The sequence below is a fragment of the Notechis scutatus genome, chromosome 2, assembly GCF_049901735.1.
Source record: "Notechis scutatus isolate UNSWTSFEM ecotype Mainland chromosome 2, rNotScu1.2, whole genome shotgun sequence".
Lineage (NCBI taxonomy): Eukaryota > Metazoa > Chordata > Lepidosauria > Squamata > Elapidae > Notechis > Notechis scutatus.
In genome coordinates, this window is record NC_142010.1 from 139,283,595 (window position 1) to 139,306,248 (window position 22,654).

At 42.4% G+C, this 22,654-nt stretch overlaps 1 protein-coding gene across 1 annotated transcript in view; it reads left to right on the forward strand.

The window, feature by feature from the left end:
- The window catches only part of AMHR2 (anti-Mullerian hormone receptor type 2), a 33,744-nt gene extending 11,363 nt beyond the window's left edge, over nt 1-22,381 (forward strand). Inside the window, exons 4-10 of the mRNA XM_026677311.2 lie at nt 685-824; nt 2,692-2,919; nt 5,183-5,297; nt 9,903-10,063; nt 10,839-10,986; nt 18,144-18,280; nt 21,266-22,381. Coding sequence (XP_026533096.2) covers nt 685-824; nt 2,692-2,919; nt 5,183-5,297; nt 9,903-10,063; nt 10,839-10,986; nt 18,144-18,280; nt 21,266-21,394 — 1,058 coding nt within the window. The 3' untranslated portion in view covers nt 21,395-22,381. The remainder of the gene's footprint in view (nt 1-684; nt 825-2,691; nt 2,920-5,182; nt 5,298-9,902; nt 10,064-10,838; nt 10,987-18,143; nt 18,281-21,265) is intronic.
- Nucleotides 22,382-22,654: the final 273 nt, after the last annotated feature.

Below are 22,654 nucleotides of genomic sequence, written 5' to 3' on the forward strand. Positions count from 1 at the left end.
CGAAGGTTGCAAAACCTGATCACGTGACCCCAGGACACCAAAAACCATCATATAAATATGAACCAGTTGCTAAGCATCTGAATTTTGATCAGGTTGACCATAGGGGACACTGCAAAGGTCGTAACTGTGAAAAATGTTCATAAGTCACTTTTTCAGGGACGCTGTAACTTTGAACAGTCACTAAATGAAAGTCGAGGACTACCTGTAGAGTATAAAATTGCATTTAGTCGTGGAGCTCCTGTTGGGCATGCAATAGGTCCCTGATTCAAGTTTCAGCAAGTTTTTCAAGTAGAGTTGAAAAAACCCTGATGGAAATGTCAGAAAACTTGCCAATCGGTGCTGACACCACTGAGCTAAATGGACCAGTGATCCGATTCAATATAAAACAGGGCTATGAAAAACTGGGCTGCAAAAATCTGGATGACCGCTAGCAAACTGAGTTAAGCTGCTCAATGGGTTTTTCTAGTTGAAATTTCATATAAGTGCAAAGTAAGGGAGCTTCTTATATGCTCAGATGGTCAGATGATACAGCTTCTCTGCCCTGTACTTTTACTTTTTCCTTAAATAGCAAAAAAATTTTCTCTCAAATAGATTACTATTTGCCTAATTTAGGGAGGATATAATATTGGTAAAAAAATATGGAGTATGTCATTGAGAAGCAAATCTCTTTATGTGACCTTTTAGTTCTAAGGCATCGGAAAGTTCATGCAGTGCTACTAAGACCAAAAGAAACTGGAGAACTCAACAAGGTAACGATAGGCTCAGAACTAAAGGATGAGAGAAAATTGCCCAGGCTAGAGGTTCCGGATCTCCAATTCATTCAGGTATGATTCAATCTCGGGAGGAACCAAGCCACTGGGAGTCGCCAGCACTAGGCCTACCAAATCCCCTGCAAAAAAAAACAGATGACCACTCTATGGCAAGCATTGGAATTTCTGTATCTCTCTACTGTCATCTAGAGGTCACCTGGAACCCTGCAGGCCAGATGTGGGAGCCCTACCATAATTTGCTTTTTTCTCTTCTTCTCTCAATCTTAATGGGGATGCCAAGATAACAGTTGTTGGGGTGGTCAGAGCAGTGGTGGGATTCAATTTTTTTTTTACTACCGGTTCTGTGGGCGTGGCTTGGTGGGCATGATGTGGCTTGGTGGGCGTGGCTTGGTAGGCGTGGCAGGGGAAGGATACTGTAAAATCCCCATTCCCTCCCCATTCCTGGGGGGAGGATACTACAAAATCCCCATTCCCTCTCCATCCCACTAACCTGCTTTCCAGCTCCGTTGTCCTGTGCTGGGTCACAAAAGAAGACCCAGCCGATCAGCTGGGACTCGGGAGGCAGAGAATAGATGGGGGCGGGGCCAGTCAGAGGTGGTATTTGCCGGTTCTCCAAACTACTCAAAATTTCCACTATTGGTTCTCCAGAACTGGTCAGAACCTGCTGAATAGCACCTCTGGGTCAGAGGTTTCCTTACATGTCTGCAATTCTAAAATAAGGAAGTTCCTCATTTTGGCAACCTGATGATCCTAAAGAAGTAATCAGGGACCAAATTATACAGCCGTAAAAACATGTGCTACTGACCAGAGTGAGATGCTTGCCAGTACAGGAAGTCCTTGACTTATGACCACAATTGAGCCCAATATTTCTGTTGCTAAGTGAGAATTGTTAAGTGAGTTTTGCCCTATTTTTCAACCTTCTTAAACAGTTATTAAGTGAATCACTGCAGTTGTTAAATTAGTAACACGGTTGTTAAATGAATGTGGCCTCTCCATTGACTTTGCTTGTCAGAAGGTCGCAAAAGGGGACCTCATGACCCCCCAGAACACTGCAGAATACTGCAACCATCATAAATACGAGTCAGTTGCCAAGCATCTGAATTTTGATCACATCATTGCATTGATGCTGCAATGGCTGCAAATGCGAAAAACTGGACATAAGAAATGGACATAAGTCACTTTTTTCAGCGCTGTTGTAACTTTGAGCAGTCACTAAATGAACTGTTGTATGTCAAGAGCTACCTGTATCAGATGAAGGCTACAGTGGTGGGATTCAACTTTTCTTACCACCAGTTCTGTGGGCATGGCTTGGTGGCTGTGCTTTGTGTGCGCGCAGAGGGTTTGATACTGACCTTCTCCTGCAAACCTGCACTCTCCATGTGTCTTCAACAGCTGACGTCTGGCAATCAGCTGTGCCGCGCGAAGCAGTTAAGCTTCAAAACCAGGAAATAAAGGTCATATATAGGCAGGTGGGAGGGCCCAACAGCTGATCATCAGAGCGAACCTTCGCTCACAGATGATCCTCAGAGCTACCGGTAGAATACCACCACTGGAAAGCTAGCTTTATCTATAACAGGTGCATCTGACCTTGGCAACTTTAAAAGTTGTGGACTTCAACTCCCAGAATTCCCCAGCCAGCAGACGGAACCTCCTAAGACAGGGGTGGGCAACTATGGCCCCTTTATGAATTATGGACTTCAACTCCCAGAATTCCTGAGCAAGCCATGCTAGCTCAGGAATTTGGGAGTTGAAGTCCACAAGTCATAAAGGGGCCATAGTTGCCCACCTCTGTCCTAAGGGATAGAAAATAAGATCAGTGTGGAAAGAGTTTGTACTTTCTTGGTACTATTGAAAAACAACCATCTCCTACCTCAAGCATTGATAGGAATTTAATCATTTTCCCTAATTCTTTTTGGAATAGCTTCTCCACGAAGGGCAGCTTTCTAAACTGTGGCAAGGAACCTTCGGCCAGCAACCTGTGGCCATCAAGGTCTTTCCTCCTTTGTGCCACCAACAATTTGCATCTGAGTGGGCCGTCTACAGCCTCCCATTGATGAACCACGAAAACGTGGCACGACTTGTGACTGCTGGATATGGAGGACCAAGTGAAGAACACTGTGGTCTCCTGGTACTGCCACTGTACCCATTGGTAAGAGCCATGGGCAAGAATGGGTGAAAGTGATTGGGGTTAGGTGTTACAAAATAAAAGGGATCTTGTATGTGTCTATGGGCAGGGAGCTAGTTTGGATAAGGCACCAGGTTAGAAGGCAGGAGACTGGGAGTTCTAGTCCCGTCTTAGCCCTGAAAGTCAGCTGGGTGATTTTGGGCCAATCACTCTTTCAACTCACTTCACTCAACTCACTTCACAGGATTGTTGTTGTGAGGAAAATAGGAGGGTGCCTTGGATATGTTCACCACCTTGAATAATTCGTAAAAACAATAAAGGCAGTATATAAATAAATAAAAATTATACACGACAACTTTCACCAGTGTATACCAAGGTACATGGGTATGGTCATTAAAATCACAGGAATAGATGTTTAATTTATTTATTTTTGTCATGGATGATATAGGGGTGGAATTTCTAGGAGTAAATTTGATTTTTTTGGCTTCTCAGATTACTGGCTTTTTAAAATTTTTATAAAGAGTACATTCTACATCTTAAGGTTTTGCTGAAGTATTAGAAAATAGGATATGTATTCAACTCTGTTTCCAAATTAAAATGTCATATAGTAGCATGGGATGATGGGGATGAAAAGGAATTGTTAATTGCTAAACTAACTACAGTAGGCAGCAGTATAATACAGGTAGTCCTCAACCTACGACCACAATTGAGTCCAGAATTTATGCTGCTAAGCCATAAATTTGTTAAGTGAGTTTTGCCCCATCTTATGACTTTTCTTGCCACATTTGTTAAGTGAATCACTGCAGTTGTTAAATGAATACCACGGTTTTTAAAGTGAATCTGGCTTCCCCATTGACTTTGCTTGTCAGAAGATTGCAAAAGGTGATCATATGTGAGCAATAGCAATTAGACTTATATACCGCTTCACAGCCCTCTGTAAGCGGTTTACAAAGTCAGCATATTGTCCCCAGCAATCTAGGTCCTCATTTTACCCATCTTAGAAGGATGGAAGGCTGAGTCAACCTTGAGCTGGTGAGACTCGAACTGCCAAACTGCTGGCAGCTGGCAGTCAGCAGAAGTAGCCTGCAGTACTGCAGTCTAACCACTGTGCCACTGCGGATTAATGATGCTGGAACACTGCAACCGTCATAACTATGAAGCAGTTATCAAGCATCCAAATGTAAATCTCGTGACCATGGGGATGATGCCATGGTCCTGAACGTGAAAAATGGCCAGAAGTCACTTTTTCAGTGCCGTTGTAACTTTGAATGGACACTAAATGAACTGCTGTAAGTTGAGGACTACTTGTATCCCACTAGTACATTTAATAAGCAAATAAGATATGAGAATTTGAGCCATCACCTCATTGCCCAATCAGAAGCAGATGCCATGGTTTGCAGTTCCTCTCCCTACAATCCAGTAAGTTGTCTTCCATTCCCATTCCTTCTTCAAAGCCTTAATTTGAATATAAATAAATAATTTAAAAGCCATTTTTTAAAAATGTTATTCTTAACTTTGGATGAAGAGCCAGACAAACCTATAATCTATAATATTGATATTCACAACTGCAGTTAATATTGATTTAATTTTTATCCTCAATACTTTAAGCTTTCTAGAATATAGGACAGGTAGTCCTTGATTTACGACCACAGTTGAGCCCAAAATTTCAGTTGCTAAGTGAGACATTTGTTAAGTGAATTTTGCCCCATTTTGCGACCTTTCTTGACACAGTTGTTAAGTGAATCACTGCAGTTGTTAAGTTAGTAACACAGTTGTTAAAGTGTATTTGGTTTCCCCGTGGACTTTGTTTGGTTGCAAAAAGTGATCATATGACCCTGGGACACTGCAACTGTCATAAATGCGAGTTGCCAAGCGTCCAAATTTTGATCACATGACCACGGGGGAACTTGCAATGGTTGTAAGTGTGAAAAATGGTCATAAGACACTTTTTCCAATGCTATTGCAATTTTGAATAGTCACTAAACAAACTGTCGTAAGTCAAGGATTACCTGTACGTTTACACATTTTAATCATAGTACATAAATATTGCTGCACTGAAGTCTGTGCAGTGAAATAATACAACCTATCAAGATTTATAACGATTACAATAAAACAAAAGGAAGGGGGGGGAACTATACCTGGGCATCGGAGGAGCCTATTATCCCAAATTATTCTGTCAGTTTGCTTAATCCAGACTCATCCTTCACTGTAGTCACGAAAAGATGAACACTGATGTCAACCATCTTGTGTTTGGGCCTAAACTGAACCAGTTGCCTTTTCTTCAAAGGGATCCCTACGGAACTTCCTCAGCCATCACATTTGTTCCTGGGATATCAGCATCCGGCTCGGATCATCCCTTGCCGGGGGCCTTGCTTTCTTACATGAGGAGAAACGGAAGGAAGGTAAGACAGCCAGACTATTCAGCAGGAAGCCACAGGGTGATTTTTGTCCTGCAGACCTCCAGATGGACCACTTGTGACCAAAGATGGTCACATTCAGCAGGTTCTGACCAGTTCTGGAGCGGAAATTTTGAGTATTTCGGAGAACCGGCAAATACTATCTCTGACTGGCCCCGCCCCCCATCTATTCTCTGCCTCCCGAGTCCCAGCTGATTGGCTGGGTCTTCTTTGGTTGCCCTGCAGAGGAGAACAGAGCTGCAAAGCAGGTTAGTGGGGTGGGGGAGGGAATGGGGATTTTGCAGTAACCTTCCCCCAGGAGTAGGGTGGAAATAGGGATTTTACAGTATCCTTCCCCTGTCACGCCCACCAAGCCACGCCCACAGAACTGGTAGTAAAAAAATTTGAAGCACCATCAGGGAGGGGATTGAGCCAGTTGGGTACCAGAGCTGTGGTGGTGCAATAGTTAGAATGCTGTGTTGCAGGCTAATTCTGCTGACTGCCAAGGGTTCAATCCTCACTGGTTCAAGGTTGACTCAGCCTTCCATCCTTCCGAGGCGGGTAAAATGAGGACTCAGATGATTGGGAACAATATGCTGACTTTGTAAACTGCTTAGAGAGGGCTGTGAAGCGGTATATAAGTCTACTGCTATTGCTATCCACAGGTAGTCTTCGATTTACAACAATTCATTTAGTGACTGTCCGAAGTCACCAAGGTATTGCAAAAAGTAACTTATGACTGTTTTTCACACTTATTATGACTGTTGCAGCGTCCCCATGGTCACGTGATCAAAATTCAGGCGCTTGGCAACTGACTCATATTTATGACGGTTGCAGTGTCCCAGGGTTATGTGATCAAATTTTACCGCCTTCCGACAAGCAAAGTCAATGGGGAAACCAAATTCATTTAACAACCACGTTACTAACTTAACAACTGCAGTAATTCATTTGGCAACCATGGCAAGAAAAGTCATAAAATGGAGCAAAACTCACTGAACAGCTATCTCACTTGGCAACACAAATTTTGGGCTCAATTATGGTCGTAAGTGGAGGACAATCTGTATTTATAAAACCCTCAATCCAATATGTAAATGTTATATCGGATTATATAGTGAAAGTGGGAATAGCGACTGCAGGGAAGAGCTCTTGTTTATGTTATATTATCTCTACCCACTCAGGGAGGGGGTGGGTTCATCATGGGAGTAGGATCAAATAAGAAAACAGCAATTATCAGAAAGTAATGTTGGAATTCAGCATTGATATCCAGGGGATCTGGCTTGATCCCAAAGAGCATCCAATTCTCACAGGCTAAATTACTAGCCAACATTACTCAGAGAGTAATACCAAGAAAAAACCTCCTCCTTTTAACATTGGGCTGGTGAGAAAGGTGGACAGCAAAGCAACACCGAACTCAGCATATGCTCAGACACCTTTTTATTCCTTAATTCTAAGAACTGTGTTCCCCCGCTATCACTCCCAAAACATCATTTAGCACCTGGCTTCACATTCTTCTAAAAAAAAGAGAGAGAGTTTGCAATTATTGTATCAAAAACTTTAGCAAAGGGTTCTTCTCTGCCTGGTTGATGCCTGGTTGCATGGCCATGATAGGTGTGGCCTAGTCAGCCTCCTGCACCGCAGCAGGGAGGGAGTGTTTTCGCCCTCTCCGGGCTCCGGGAGGGCGAAAACAGCCTGCCCAGGCTCTGGAGGCTCTCTGGAAGCCAGAAACGGGCCCATTTCCGGCCTTCCTGAACTTCCTGGAGGCCTGTTTTTGACCTCCCCCAGCCTCCACGCAGGCCCTGCACTTACCTGCATCCAAAATATGCCACATGGGGACTCCGGGGAGGGGAGGGGTGGGGTCAGCCAGGAGTGGGATTTGGGGGTTCTCCAAACTGCACAGAATCTTAGCTAGGGGCTCTCCCAAACCCCTGCGAACCCCCAGCAGCCCACCCCTAATTGTATTTATGGAAAACATGTATATACAAATTCCATTATTTATTTATTTTAAAAAAAATCAGAGTGGGGTATATATATAATGATGTTCAGTGCATGCTACAGTTCTGCAATCTCTCCGGACACTATGCTGAGAATGTGGGTAAAATATATCTGCTTCTAAGGCAAGCAGTGAAACCAGCCTTCTAAATGTATTATTACTTTTCCTGTAAGAAAAGGGAGAGTAGCTAGAATCAGGGAAAAAGTGGAGATAGTAAATCCTTTTTAGGATCACTTTGGGAGAATGCATGTTAAAATGTTCCCGCTTCAGTTAAACCAGAGGGGGAAAAGGGTGGTAATCTCCCTGAGGCATTTGTTTTCTCGGTGCGAATGTTTGCACTCAAGATAATCCTACGCTGCCTTCGTCTGATTGTTTTGTTCCTTTATTTCTGAACCTCAAAAAGTAAAATATTAATTGAACGTTTGGCTTCAATCTTAAAAGAACTATCAATTTAATTTCTTCTCCCTGATCACACTCCCTAAGTGTGTGTACATTTTTATACAAAGAAACTTATGTAGAGATATGAATTCAAAGCAAGAATATTCCAGTACTCCTTTATTCACATTTAAAAAAACCCCAATCTCTTTTGAAACTTCAGCATTTGTTAAGCACACATAGTCCTTGATTTACGACCACAATTGAGCCCAAAATTTCTGTTACTAAGTAAGACAATTGTTTAATGAGTTTTGCCCCATTTTACGATCTTTCTTGCCATTTTACGATCTTTCTTGTTAAGTGAATCATTGCAGTTGTTGAATTAGTAACACGGTTGTTACGTGAATCTGGTTTCCCAATTGACTTTGCTCCTCAGGTCGCAAAAGGTGATCCCATGCCCCCGGGACACTGCAACCGTCATAAACGTGAGTCAACTGCCAAGCATCCGAATTTTGATCATGTGATCATCCTCAATGGTTGTAAGTGCGAAAAACAGTCATAAGTCACTTTTTTTCAGTGCCGTTGTAACTTTGAACGATCACTAAATGAACTATTGTAGGTTGAGGACTACCTGTACTGTAAGAGAGGGAGAGGCTTTGTCATAGGTGTTTCTCTGAATAACCACCTGCATTTCAAACATGCACAGAGCCTCCTCTAGTTTTAAATTTACCTGGGAAAAGTTTAAATGGGAAAATGTGTTTTCCTCTTGGATAAGAAGGGAGGAATCTAACAATCATCCAAGAGATGTGATTCAGAAGTCAGGGTGAAAGCAGAGATGGGATTCAAATTTTTTAACAACCGGTTATGTGGGCGTGACTTAGTTGATGGGCGTTGCTTGGTGGTCATGTGACTGGGTGGGTGTGGCCAATTCAACATCACTCACATCAAGGGGCGCTTCTCCTCGCCTGGCCACTCGTGACTGTGGGGATGCTGCAATTGTCATAACTGTGAAAAATGGTCATAAGTCACTTTTTTCAGTGCCATTGTAACTTTGAATGGTCACTAAATGAACTGTTGTAAGTCAAGGATTACCTGTAGAAAAATACAAAAAGCTTCTTTGCTTGCAAAAAGCTGCCCTATAAATACCAATCATTAGATTAAAAATACCTGCAAGCCAGAGTTACCATGAGGAATTAAAATAGCTAAAATGCAATGATAACTATCATCAGTTAGTTACGGAGAGGCAGTTTCTGTAAGCAACAACACCAGAATGTTTCCTTCCTGCCTTCCTTACAGGATCGGGCCTGTAAAGTTGAAAAGAACAAAAGCAGATTTCTTCTAACAACCGGTTCTCTGAACTGCTTAGAAAGTTAACTACAGGTTCTAGAGAATAGGTGCGAACTGGTAGAATCCCACCCCTGGGTGAAAGCCATAGTCAAGTCTATTTGGTTCTCAGTGGGTTGGTTTTTTTTAATTGAGCTGCTCTACAGCCAGACATGAGTGAATTCCATTTTGGCATTGCATCCAGAGATCCTTCCTGAGTTTCTACTGCATTTTGTAGTGGCCAGTTCCATAAATAACATCAATATTTAAAATAAAATAATGCCAGAGCTAATATCGTCAGTGGTGAACTTGCCTGGTACATCAGTTTCAGTGACTGAGATGTAGTACCATGATTAGAAAGCAAAATATCTTTTTGATACTTTCTATTGAGCCTAGTTAAAATTTACCACTTTGGTAACATGCAGATGTTCTATCATTACCAGAGCAAACAATCAGAGTTAATGGGAACTGAGATTCAGTGATATTTATAGTGCCAAAGATCTGCCATGCTGGCTGTTATCTGACTGCCAGCAGCTCTCTAGGGTTCAAAGCAGAAAGAGAATATTCTGCCTCATGTCTTTTAACTGGAAATATCTGGGCTTGAACCTTATAGATGGAAAATATCTATTCTTCAGTTAACATGCCTAGGCTCCTTTTAGCTCGGTTCACTATGTCATAATCTGGTTTGTGAGATTTTTACTTACAAAGTGATACTAGGCAGTATGGATTTTAACCAAATTTTCCTTACCGTGCAGTTTCTTCTCATGTTTCAATAAGCCACGTTTAAACAAACAATGGTGTGATGTGTGAATCCAGTCTTCCTTTCTCCACTCTTAACTGTGCTGTTCATGGTTTAATAAGGTCACATGTGGTTGAGATGACAATGTTGTTGAAACTTTTTATTATTTTTTCCATGATGTCAGGCCTGCATAAACCTGGGGTGGCCCATCGTGACCTCAGTAGCCAGAATGTGCTTGTCCGGGAAGACAGGACTTGTGCCATAACTGATTTTGGCTTTGCTATGACACTCCCTCTGCGACACGAGCAGTCAAGAAAAGGTCCTGCAGAAGCCATCGTGCACAAGGTACCATAGATCATCATCTTCTTCTTCATTTAATGACCCCATAATCCCTTGCGAGATGGAGTCTGGGCAACTGAATGGAGCTAAGAGTGTTTTAATGGCCGGATGCCCTGCCTGTCACCAATGCAGAGTTTTGTTCAGCAGATATACTCTCAAGTGTGCCCAGAGAGAGAAATATCTGCCTCTACCCAGGATCGAACTCACAGCTTCCTGATTGTGAGGCAAGAGCTCTATCTCTAGGCCACCACACCACTCCCCCAAGATACCATAGATGACATAGAAAATTCCAAAGAGATGCCTATTGTTAAAAAAAATCTGATCAATAATTCTTTTTAAATTCATTTGCTTACACTGAACGTCAAGCTCCAGGCATCTAATATCCAAACTCACACAATGACAACAGTCATCGTAACACAGTTCAGACAATAGTAACAACAAGAGATTACCCTATGATATTTATTCCCGTAGAGATGCAGGATCAGTATGTCCGATTCCAGCATGGTGTTTGAGATGTGACAGCATCCGGGTAGCACTTTAGACTTACATACCGCTTCACAGTGCTGATGGAAGGCTGAATCAACCTTGAACCAGTCGGGATCAAACTGCTGGCAGTCGGCAGAATTAGCCTGCAATACTGCATTCTAACCATGGCTCTCTTTCTCTCTGATATTGTACCGTTTTGAGATGGACCATATTCAATTTGGGCATAACCAGTTCTTGCTCCAAGCATTGGAATTATCCATAAACTGCCTGCATCTTTCATTGGCATTTTCTCTAGGCAGGAGCTCAGCGTTACGTAGCTCCCGAAATTTTGGACGAGAACCTGAATCTGCAGGATGTGGGCTCGGCACTGAGGCAAGCGGATGTCTATTCCCTGGCACTGGTGCTGTGGGAGATCCTGATGAGATGCTCTGAACTTTTCCCAGGTAAACTGTGGTGGTCTCCCATGGAAAGAATGAGACACAAACGTGTGTACTCGGGATGGAAGCCTAGAGCAAATCCCAGTGCTCCCTTTTATTGAGAATTTTGTACATAGTAAGCATTCACATTGTGGATTACAATAATTAGATATAGTACATAGAATTGTTTATACTTGTCTGAGCTGCTTAATTGTTTCTGGTGTTTGCTTTTAATTTCCTTGCTTTTAATTTCCTTGCTTTATCTCGGTGACCTTTAGGCAGACATGTATGTATAAGTTCTTAGACTAATCATTACCCAATACTCAAGTCAAAGTTTATTCCCACAGTAAACCATTATGGAATTCCACAATTCCCAGCCTGCATGGCCGAAGACCTTGGCTGAGAATTTACAAGAGTTGATGTCCAGTAGGTTTGCCTTTGCAATCATTTAATTGCCAAGGTCCCTTCCAAAGAATGCCGGTCCCACAATTGGCTGGCTGTAAGGAAAAGATAAACTGGAACCTAAAGCCATTGTGGTTTATGTAGAAGAGAAATCATGTCTAGATTTTAGAGAAGGGTAAATGTAAAGGGTAAAGGGTAAAGGTAAATGTGTGCTGCATAACAAAAGGAGGAAACCGCTATAATGAAAGTTTCAGTGCAAGCTGGGAGAAAGAGTGTAAACTATCTTTGCCCATATCACTTTATTCTTATTGTTGGTTATCTTGGATAGAAAAATGGTGTGTGTGTGTGTGTGTGTGCGTGCGCATGTGTGTTTGAATTTTCTATTACAGTAAAAACACATGGAGAAAATTTATCTATGTGGCACATCATCAGTAAAAAGAAGTCCTGTACAGATATATCTATGTAGAAAACAGAAATTAAATCCAACCTGAGAATTTTTCTGTATCATGGTAAAGTATATTCTTAATTTAGAAAGACCACGGAGGAATGCAGGAGTGTCCTTTGAAGTATAGAAAGGATGAGCCCCCTTTCCCCCTTATTCTTGGAAAGCTCAGAATGCCAAACTTTTCTGGATTGAACTAGCACTAAAGCAATTTAAAACAAGACTCTAAGTATGAAGCTGCATTTGAATCATTCCCCAGAGTTAAACTTCTTCTCTTACCTCTTGCCATACCATTGCATCATATTCTATCCCTTATTGGTATCATTATTATGATTATTATTACTCTGCTGCTTTGCACGTACATTGAGAGCTTGTGCATTGAAGACACATTCCTTGTATGTCTAATCACACTTGGCCAAATAAAGAATACTATTCTATTCTATTCTATTCTATTCTATTCTATTCTATTCTATTCTATTCCATTCCATTCCATTCCATTCCATTCCATTCCATTCCATTCCATTCTATTCTATTCTATTCTATTCTATTCTATTCTATTCTATTCTATTCTATTCTATTCTATTTCTATTCTAACTAGACTAGAATAGAACTAGACTTTTCTATTCCCAATTCTAATTAATTCCATTATGCACACAGAAATAGACACACATAGTTTATATATGGTGCAAAATCATGGTTTGTTCAGCTACACTTTTTAGAATAAAGCATCATTTCTGGGTCCAAATATATACGGTGCTTTACAAAGAGTGAGGCTGGGCAGCATGATGTTTGAACCCAACCTTAGAGTCTTAAGAAACAAGGTCACAGGGAAAGATAGGCAGCGGAGAAAGGAAAATCCAGGGCCTTGTGCTGTTTCTGCTGTTCAGCTGAGCAATACAATTGGCAAAGAATGATTTAAATCTCCCGTGAATATCAGTTAAGCAGCAGAAAAACAGTTCTCCCTACAATCTTTTAGCTTAGTGTTTTTCAAACTTAAGGCTGGGGAATTCTGGGAGTTGTCATCCACACATCTTAAAGTTACCCAGGTTTGAAAAACATTGTTCAAATTTTGCTGCTCAGTTAAATACCTAGAAAATAGCAGAAAAAATAAGGCAGCAGGTCCAGAGTGGGTAATTTTGGGGCAGATGGGTGTGAGAGGCTGTGGGGAGGCTGGGAAAGAAAAAGATTGGAAAGCAGACCTAAACAATCAAGAAAGAGAAGGCAATTTAGTTGGCAGCTTATCTTGTAAATGGCAACTTACTGCAGATGGCAAGAAATAGGGGGAGGAAGCCTTGCAAACCCTTCAAAGAGACTCTGCCTGAATTTATGCAGACAACTGAGGGTGCAGAAATTCCTCTCATAGTTTCCCAGATTCTGTACTTACCAAAGGCTAACATTAAATATACAAGTAGTTGACTTACGACCTCAATTGAGCCCAAAGTTTTTGTGTTGCTAAGTGAAATGAATTTTGCCCCATTTTACGACCTTTGTTGCCACCGCTGTTAAGTGAATCATTGCTGTTAAGTTAGTGACATGGTTGTTAAGTGAATCTGGCTTCCCCCCATTGACTTTGATTATCAAAAGGTCACAAAAGGGGATCCCATGACCTCGGGACACTGCCACCGTCATCAGTGTGAATCGGTTGCCAAGCATTTGAATTTTGATCACGTGACCATGGGGATGCTACAACAGTTGTAAGTATGAAAAAAGGTCATGTCCCTTTTTTCAGTGTTGTCGTAATTTTGAATGGTCACTATAAATGAACTGTTGGAGTCAAGGACTACCTCTGACATCTTGGTAGCTCACTCATCTGAGTGGGTTTCAGAGGTGGGTATTCAGCAGGTTCTGAACCAGTTCTGGAGAACCGGGAGCAGAAATTTTGAGTAGTTCGGAGAACCGGCAATTTCCACCTCTGACTGGAGAGTTTACAGCATCCTTCCCCTGCCACGCCCACCAAGCCACGCCCACAGAACCGGTAGTAAAAAATAAATAAATGAATCCCACCACTGGTGGGTTTGACAATGGGGATACCTTGCAGATTAGACAGTCCTCACCTGTTTTGAAACTCAAGACTTACTCACTGGTTTCCAACTTTCTTTATGACTCATGGATATCATTTTGCTATTTTCTGTTAATAACTGTTTCTTTCCGTCTTTGTAAGCCTGGGCTTGTATAATGCATAGTAGTATTCAATTACTTTATGTCTTCTGGTGGCTTCTTTTTCAATCTTCTTCAGTTTTTCCAAGCATTGGGTCTTCTTTAAAGGTCACAATACTTAATATGTATTGATTGTTGTTTTGGGGTTTATTCCCTCCCACTGTTAACTAGGTTTATAAGACTAATGATATCCAATTTTCTTAATTTGAAATGTATAGTTGGTTCTTTCTCCCCCCCAAAGGATAAGAATAGTTTTGATTTCAACCAGTGATTTTTTTTTTTAAGAAATGAGAATGTACAAGCATCTGCCCACTTCTTCCAGGTCGTGAGCCCTTACCATAACCAGACGCTGAAATTACATCCGATAAGATTCAGTTTGAGAGCCAAATTGGCCTAAATAATTGTCATAGCATTTGGATTTACATATCGCTTCACAGTAGGTGTATAAATAAGGTGTAGGCTCCCTGAGTATTTGAGGGTTTTTTTTTTTTCCTTTCTTTTAGGATCAATTCAATTATTACTACTTCTAGTAAAAAAATGATTCATTTATTACAGGCTGTCAATAATCTTATACATAGCAGGCTGTCGCAATGGGATGTGAAGGAATTTCTCTTTGCTAATAAAGGACCTGGCACTGAAACGGAGTTTTTTAAATTTGTATTTGAATCCAGAACTCACCCCTCTGATTGTATCACAAGTGACACCCCTAACAAGTTTTGATTTCGCAAATCTAGCACAGTAAGGATAAATGCATCTTCTTTATTGTTTCGAGGGCATGTGCCTTTTGATGCAGACATGATGGCAGTGGGCTCCAAAGCAAACCTCTTAGACTGACTGTCCAATGAGTGAGAGAACTCAGGCCTCCTGCCCCAACTGCTACCATTGAGTAGGGGCAGGAGAAAGGGGGGGGGGTGTCCTAAACCCTCTGTTTATCTGCTATGGCTACAGTAGCAGGTCTGAGCCTGTAGCTATCTCCCCTCCCTTACCCCCCACTTCTCAGTCTCCCTTCCTGACTGAGGAGAGGTACAAAGGATTTTGGAGATGGCCTTGACGAAGGAATCCAAGGGCCACTTTGTAAGCATCAACTTACTTGGCCCAGATTGGGGATGCAGGCGGGAAGGAAAAAAACCTCAAGATAGTTGCACCTGGCTAATATAAAAGGGAAAAAGAGAATCTCCTTCGGGTTTTCAAGATTTGATTAGTATACCCTGTGATAATAATAATAATACAGTAGAGTTCCATTAGTTCACAGTGTCTGTTTCTTGACCGGGTCTTCCTGAAAAGAGCTGATAAGATGAGGCGACAGTGCTGGTGTAACCGATTGAGGCGACAGCTGGTTGTGGGGGCTGAAGAGCGGTTTGTCTTCCTTCCCTCCCTCCATGCTACTTGCCTGCTGCTGCTGCTATCAAGGCTCCCAGGCACCGTGTGTGTGTTTTGTTGTCATTGCAAGATTTAAGGCAAAAGGACAGGAGTGGGGAAGGCCCCTGTGCTGGCAGCCTCCAAGATGCAGTCACCCTTGCCTTCACTGGCGTTGGCATGCAAGTTTTAAAAAAAAAAAAGAAGCCTATTTTTGAGGAGTCCTTGGTGCTCTCTGAGCTCAGTTTTCTTGCAGATGTTTCATTACGCAAACTAGGTAACTTCATGAGTGATGTTGCCTAGTTTGGGTAATGAAAACACCTGCAAGAAAACCAATCTCAGAGAGCATCAAAGACCCCCTCATTTCGATCCCGAGCCACGAATATTCTCGATAAGCCTATTTTTGTCGTACCCTGTTGTTCTGATCAGTAAAGAGAAACTGATCCATAGTCCTGCGTTTCTTCACAAATGCGGCCAATCCATAACGGGCGTGGTGGGCAAAGAGCTTTTTCAACCTGCTTTTCTTCCCTTCCCACCCATCTCCATAGCTCCCTTTGAGGAGACCTGATTTCTGTCCTTTATCATGGTCTCAACCAGTTGCGCTAATAACCGAGGCTGAAGTCATGAATGGCCCCAACCCTGGCTTGTTTGAGGCACCACACTGTAGCTTGGTCTGATTTCGGGTAGCGGCAAATAGTTATTCCTGTTCTGTTGCAGAAGGATGGATTTCTCCTACCTTGGCTAGCCAGCTCTGCCAAGATATAAAGAAGGAAGGGTGGGGTATGCTGCCATCTGGTGGCCATTTAGGAGCTCATCCCGCCCTTGATCAACAACAAATGCCAGACATGTTCAGCTTGAAAGGGACAAAGCTGAACTGTAGACTTCCGGGGTGGGGTTATATGATCTTGGTCTTATTGAACTCAGCCTCATTCCACTTCCTCTTCCCCCTTCTCTTCTTCAGACTTTGTGTGACCTTTCAAACCCCTGGAGACAAGAGGCTTCTGTTGCTCTGAGACATCATTTCCAGGAGTACTGTGACTCATCTCTGTACAATGAGATGGAGTCATGGATGGAGCAGCATGAGCAAAAGGGCCCCAGCCTCTCTGGGCACCAGCCAGACCCCTAGTCTCCTAGCAAGATCCATTGCTCAAGAGAAAAGATTGTTGAAGGAGGAAAAAATGTGGCATTTTCCAAGTCAATAAGTTGAAGCTTCTATCCAGGGAGTAAACAGTGTCCTCCATGCAACACCCTTTTTCTTAAGAGTATTAGCTGGATTGGAGTATAGGTAGCCCTTGATTTACGACCACAGTTGAGCCCAAGGTTTCTGTTGCTAAATGAAACATTTGTTAAGTGAGTTTTGCCTCATTTTTACGACTTTTCTTGGCACCATTGTTAAGTGAATCACTGCAGTTCCTAAGTGAGTAACGCAGTTATGCAGTGAGTAATGCAGTTATGCAGTTCCTAAGTGAGTAATGCAGTTGGCACCATTGTTAAATGAATCACTGCAGTTCCTAAGTGAGTAATGCAGTTAAGTTAATCTATCTTCTCCATGGACTTGGCTTTTCAGAAAGTCGCAAAAGGGGATCGCATGGTCCCAGGACACTGCAAAACCGTCATAAATGGGAGCCAGTTGCCAAGCGTCTGAATTTTGATCACATGACCACGGGAGGGGGGGCAAATCTGCAATGCTTGAAAGTGTGAAAAATGGCCATCGGTCATTTTCCCCCCGGGTGCCGTTGTAACTTTGAACGGTCACTAAATTAACTGTTGTAAGTTGAGAACGACTTGTACGCCTTGGCTGAGCATGCATTACTGAGAGGCCACTAACGTTTAATAGCAGTACACGTCCGCAATATGAAAGTTTTTATCCCTCTAGAGCAGTGTTTCTCCTTGTTAACTTTAAGATATGTGGACTTTAGCTCCCAGAATTTCCCAGTCAGCATACTGGAAGTTTAAATCCACAAGTCTTAAAGTTGACAAGGTTGAGAAAGGTTGCTTTGCTCTGCAAGTAAGAGTGAGGAAGTGCACATTTTTTGAGACTAAAGGCAATCTTTGCCCTCAGGAATACATGCTAGGCTCAAACCCCCCCTCTCCCCCCCAAAAAGGGTGATAGGATGAAAATAAGAAGCAACACACTAAAGATCGCTTTTGGTATAGGAACTCCTATGAATCACAATCCCTTGATAATTTTCAGTACCAACAACTGTAAATGGATAGCTGGTCTCTGTGTGAAGGTCTTTCCTTTTGTGAATCAATATCGGTACACCGGGTATCAATGACCACTAAATAGCAGTGCAACCTGCTGAGTCTCCTTTCTTCGTCGTCCTCAACTTACAACCATTTGTTTAGTGGCCATTCAAAGTTACAAGGGCATTAAAAAAAGTGACATGTCCATTTTTCACACTTATCCCCAGTCACGTGATCAAAATTCAGACGCTTGGCAACTGGTTGGAAACCAGAGTCACTTAACAACCGTGGTATTAATTTAACAACTGCAGTGACTTATTTAACCATAGCAAGAAAGGTCATAAAATGGAGCAAAATTCATAATTGCCTTGCTTAACAACAGAAATCTTGGGCTCAGTCGTGGCCATAAGTGGAGGACTACCTGAGGACTAACAGATTAGGACTCTGAGCCCACGGACAATCACAGTCCAACAATGCAGCTATCACTTGGAAGTGAAACTTTGCTATAGGATGGGAACATTGAAATGTGAAGAAGTCAGTTGAAGCAAAACTTCCACTGTTTGTGCACTGGATATGCCTGGCCCACAGGTGCGCTCACACAAACCCTATTTGATAAGACAGGCCATTTTTGTCTCCTCAGAGAACAGCATTCCTGCGTTCCAGCTTGCCTATGAAGCAGAATTAGGTAGCAATCCTACATATAGTGAACTGCGAAGGTTGGCTGTCGAGCAAAGGCGAAGACCAATTGTCCCACCAGCTTGGACAAGATTTGGGCAAGTATGTTAAGCCACAACATACGTAGACTTGAATACAATATGTTGGCAGCCACACTCGTAAAGAGGGTGGACCAGGAGTTGAGTTTAAGTCAAAAAGAGGGCTGTGAAAATATTTACAGACCCCTCACATCCCGGACATAAACTGTTTCAACTCCTACCCTCAAAATGATGCTATAGACTAGAGCATTGCACACCAGAACAACTAAACACAAGAACAGTTTTTTCCTGAATGCCATCACTCTGCTAAACAAATAATTCCCTCAACACTATCCAACTATTTACTAAGTCTGCATTACTATTACTTCTCATCACTCCTTATCACCCATTCCCTCCCACTTATGACTGTAGGACTGTAACCTTGTTGCTTGTATCCTAATGATTTTTATTGACTGTTTCCTAGTATGATTCGATTGCTTATTGTACCCTATGACTATCATTAAGTGTTGTACTTTATGATCCTTGACTCTTGATTAATGTATCTTTTCTTTTATGTACACCGAGAGCATTTGCACCAAGACAAATTCCTTGTGTATCCGATCACACTTGGCCAATAAAGAAATTCTATTCTGTTCTATTCTATTAAGAAATATAATGGGGTCCCTTAAACCCTGCAAGGCTAAGGGAACACAGCTTGTGCCTTAGCCCCTGCCCCTCTGCCAAAAATGGGGAAAAGGAGAGAACACTGGTTGAAAAGTTGGCTCTGTCAGTTCTGGAGGCTACAGATAGGAGAAGCCTGTGTTTGACTCTTGGACAATATTTTTCCTGCCCTGAGATAGTGGCTCCAATTTGAGGCAGAAGCTGAGGAGAACAAGAATACCACGTGGCTCATGGAGGTTTGGGACTATTAATTGAGAGGTGGAACTAGGCAAGAAGCACAACAAAACCTTGGACCCAGTCTAGATACACTAAAAGGAATGGGGGAAGATTAATCCAGGGTGGGGAACTATGGCTCTTTTATGACATGTGGACTTCAACTCCAGGAATTCCTAAGCCAGCATGAATTCTAGGAGTTGAAGTCCATAGGTCATAAAAGGGCCACCTCTGGATTAATCTAAGAAAAAAAGATAGCCAAAGAGAGTAATGATGCAGGAGCAATTGTCATGGGGACAAATCCATCCGGTGATTATAAGCAGGAGAAGATGGAACAAGCTCCCTAGAGAACTTTAATGGAGGGAAAAGTTTTGAAGCTAAAGGCAAGAAGGGAGCGCCAGTGCAGAGAACCATGATCTTTTAACAGCAGCAAGGAGAGTAGAAGTTAAATCTGGATCCACTGGTGGAACTCTGGGAATTTTATATTAGCTCATTAAGAATTTTATTCCCTATTTATTAGTGGCAGGAGAAACAAAATTAACTCCCTTGACGTGCTAAAAAAAAAGATTGAAATAGAAGCAGCTTGGAGTAACCAACGGTAGATTTTGCTTTGAAAGGAGGGTTCTTATACACTATATGAAAGCCTGATGTCAGAATAGTGTGGTCTCTTTGCAGCTGGGTGGATGTCAAGATTCTCTTTTTAAGAATGAGCTTTCTCAAGTCCAAAGTCTGCCCACAGTAGTCATGTGCAGAGAAATCATGTTTCCCAACATCTGCATTGGAGATGGGGACTCACCAGAATGACTAGCCGCAAAAAACTCTGTTGACATTCCTTATTCCAGATGCAGGAGGCTTATTTGCACCCAATGTCACATCTCCTGCAACAGCTTTTGCTACGTCTTCCAGATGCATTGGATTCCCAGCGCTTCATCAGCACTGGCTGGGAAGGATGCAAACTGCAAACACCTAGAATAAGACACTAGGGAGGAAGTTAAATAGGAGCCAGCAGGACGCTGGCAGCAGCCAAAAAAAGTCAATGCAATCCTAGGCTGCATTAATAGAGAGATAGAATCAAGAGCATGTGGAGTACTAGTACCGCTTTATAAAGCCTTAGTAAAAGCACACTTCTAATATTACATCCAGTTTTGGTCACCACCACAACACAAAAAAGATGTTGAGACTCTGGAAAGAGTGCAAGGAAGAGCAACAAAGACGATTAGAGGGCTGGAGACTAAAACATATGAAGAATGGTTGTGGGAGTTGGGTTTGTCTAGTGAAAAGAAGGGCGAGGGGAGACATGATAGCACTGTTCCAGTATTTGAGGGGCTGCCACAAAGAACAGAGATTCAACCTATTTTCCAAAGCAACTGAAGGCAAGACAAAAAACAATGGATGGAAACTAATCAAGGAGAAAAGCAACCTAGAACTATGGAGAACGTTCCTGAAAGTTGCAACAATTAACCAGTGGAACTGCTTGCCTTCAGAAGTTGTGGGTACTCCATAACTGGAGGCTTTTAAGAGACTGGATAGCTGTTTGTCTGAAATGGTATAAGGCCGTGGTGGCTAACCTTTTGGGGCTCCTCTGCCAAAAACTGTGTGCGCACTTGCATGCTCGCGCTTGCGTGCCAGCACCCAGAAGGCAATGTGTGCCTCCCACGCCCCCTACGCATGCACGTGCAATCCCCACCCACCCCCCCACCACCTTACCTGCACTGTGCCTCACAGCTGATTTTCAGCCGGTTTGAGGCCTTTTTCGGAGACTTGAGGAAGGCTTCTGCAGGCTTTGCAGGCCAAAAACTAGCCCCGTTTTGTCACTTCCGGTATTTCCGGAAAAACAAAGTGACCAAACAGGCCTAGTTTTCGGCCTGAAAAGCCTGCAGAAGCCTTCCTCAAGCCTCTGGGAGTCCGAAAAAGGCCTCAAACAGGTGGAAAATCAGCTGTGAGGCCCGGACATGCACAGTGAGGTAAGTTTGCCTGCAGTTCGTGTGCTGGCACATATGGCTCTGCGTGCCATAGGTTCGCCATCACAGGTATAGGGTCCCCTGCTCAAGCAGGGGGTTGCACTAGAAGACCTTCGGTCCCTTCCAGCTCTGTTATTCTAGGTTCTAAGTCTTCCAGTAGGAGTTCCTCTTGTTTTTTCTTGACAATTGCTGTTCTTCTCTCTCCTGTCCCCTAGGTAGCTATTTCCTTGCAAGAGCTCCTAGAAGATTGTTGGGACCCTGAACCAGAGGCTCGTCTGCAAGCTGAGTGTGCCCTGCAAAGGCTGCAAAGGCTGGGCACTGAGGATCTGGTAAAAGAGTACTGAGGTCAAAGCATTTTAGGCTTTCCACTCAGATTTGCTTGGACTTCTTTGCTTAGAAGAACTTTATGTTTGGCTGAGAAGAGCCAGAGGCCTTTAAGAAACGTCCATTCAGGTCCATTTTCTCAACAGGACCCTACCAAGCCATTGTCAGAGTGGATGTGTCTTTATAAGTGCTATCCACTAAACCAACTTGAATTCTATTTGTTAATTACTGTTAACCTGGGGGCCATCCTATACCAAGCCTTTGACTTTGGAATTTTCATTATTTCAGTTCCTACAATATATTTCTGGAACCTTAAGCACCCTTTCTTCAAAATAACTCCCAGTGAACCCAACGGAACATTTCTGAGCAGATATTATACGCACAGTTTATAGCATGTGTTATCTGAACGCAAAAAACAGTTTTAAACAAAGAGTTCAGATTCCTAAGAAACCCTTTTCTCTGCAATTGCTGAAAACTATGGAGGTGCAGCCCTAAAGGACATACAACTGGAAAAGACTGAGGACCCGGATTGTTGGGGGCAATATATCGACTCTGTAAATCGCTTAGAGAAGGTTGTGAAGCACCGCGAAGCAGTATATAAGTCTAAGTGCTGTGACTAGGGCTTCTCTTCCACTGGAAAAAAATGCATTCTTCTGCCTGCATCCAACTCAATACCTCTATGCTTTCTCTTTGCAATAATTTGTTACCAAAAAAATTGTTCAAGATTGTTTGAGATTATATGTCCCAGTAGTTGATGGAGGCTCAATCATGAACTTGATGCATTTTTGGTCTGATGGGCTGTCCAGTCTATACCTGTTTTAAAGGGAGAGAAGGAGGGAAGGGAGTCTTCAAGCAGACCATCCAGAGGGAGGGGAGCAAGTCACCTATCCATTACCACAAGGTGGAGAGACTTCTTATATTTGTATTAGAAATCTTTTTTTCTTAACTTTCATCCAGATTTATAAAGAAGCACATGCAGACATGTATGTGGTTGTTTGGTGACCTTATTGTTCTTTTCTTTTGCCATGTATTCTTTTGTGGTCCCTTCTCTTTTTCATCTAACTTTGTTTTAAAATTAAAAGCTACAACCAAGGCTGTATTTAGTTTATTTTTATCTCTCCAGAATGTAATGTGAGGTCAGTGTTGAACAAATATATCACTAGTAATCTAGGTTTTACATTGATTTAAAACATGCATATCCCCCTCTGCCATTAAGATGCTCAGAAGCAAATGACAGCACCTTAAACGTACCCATTTTAGCGCAAAATAATAATAATAAT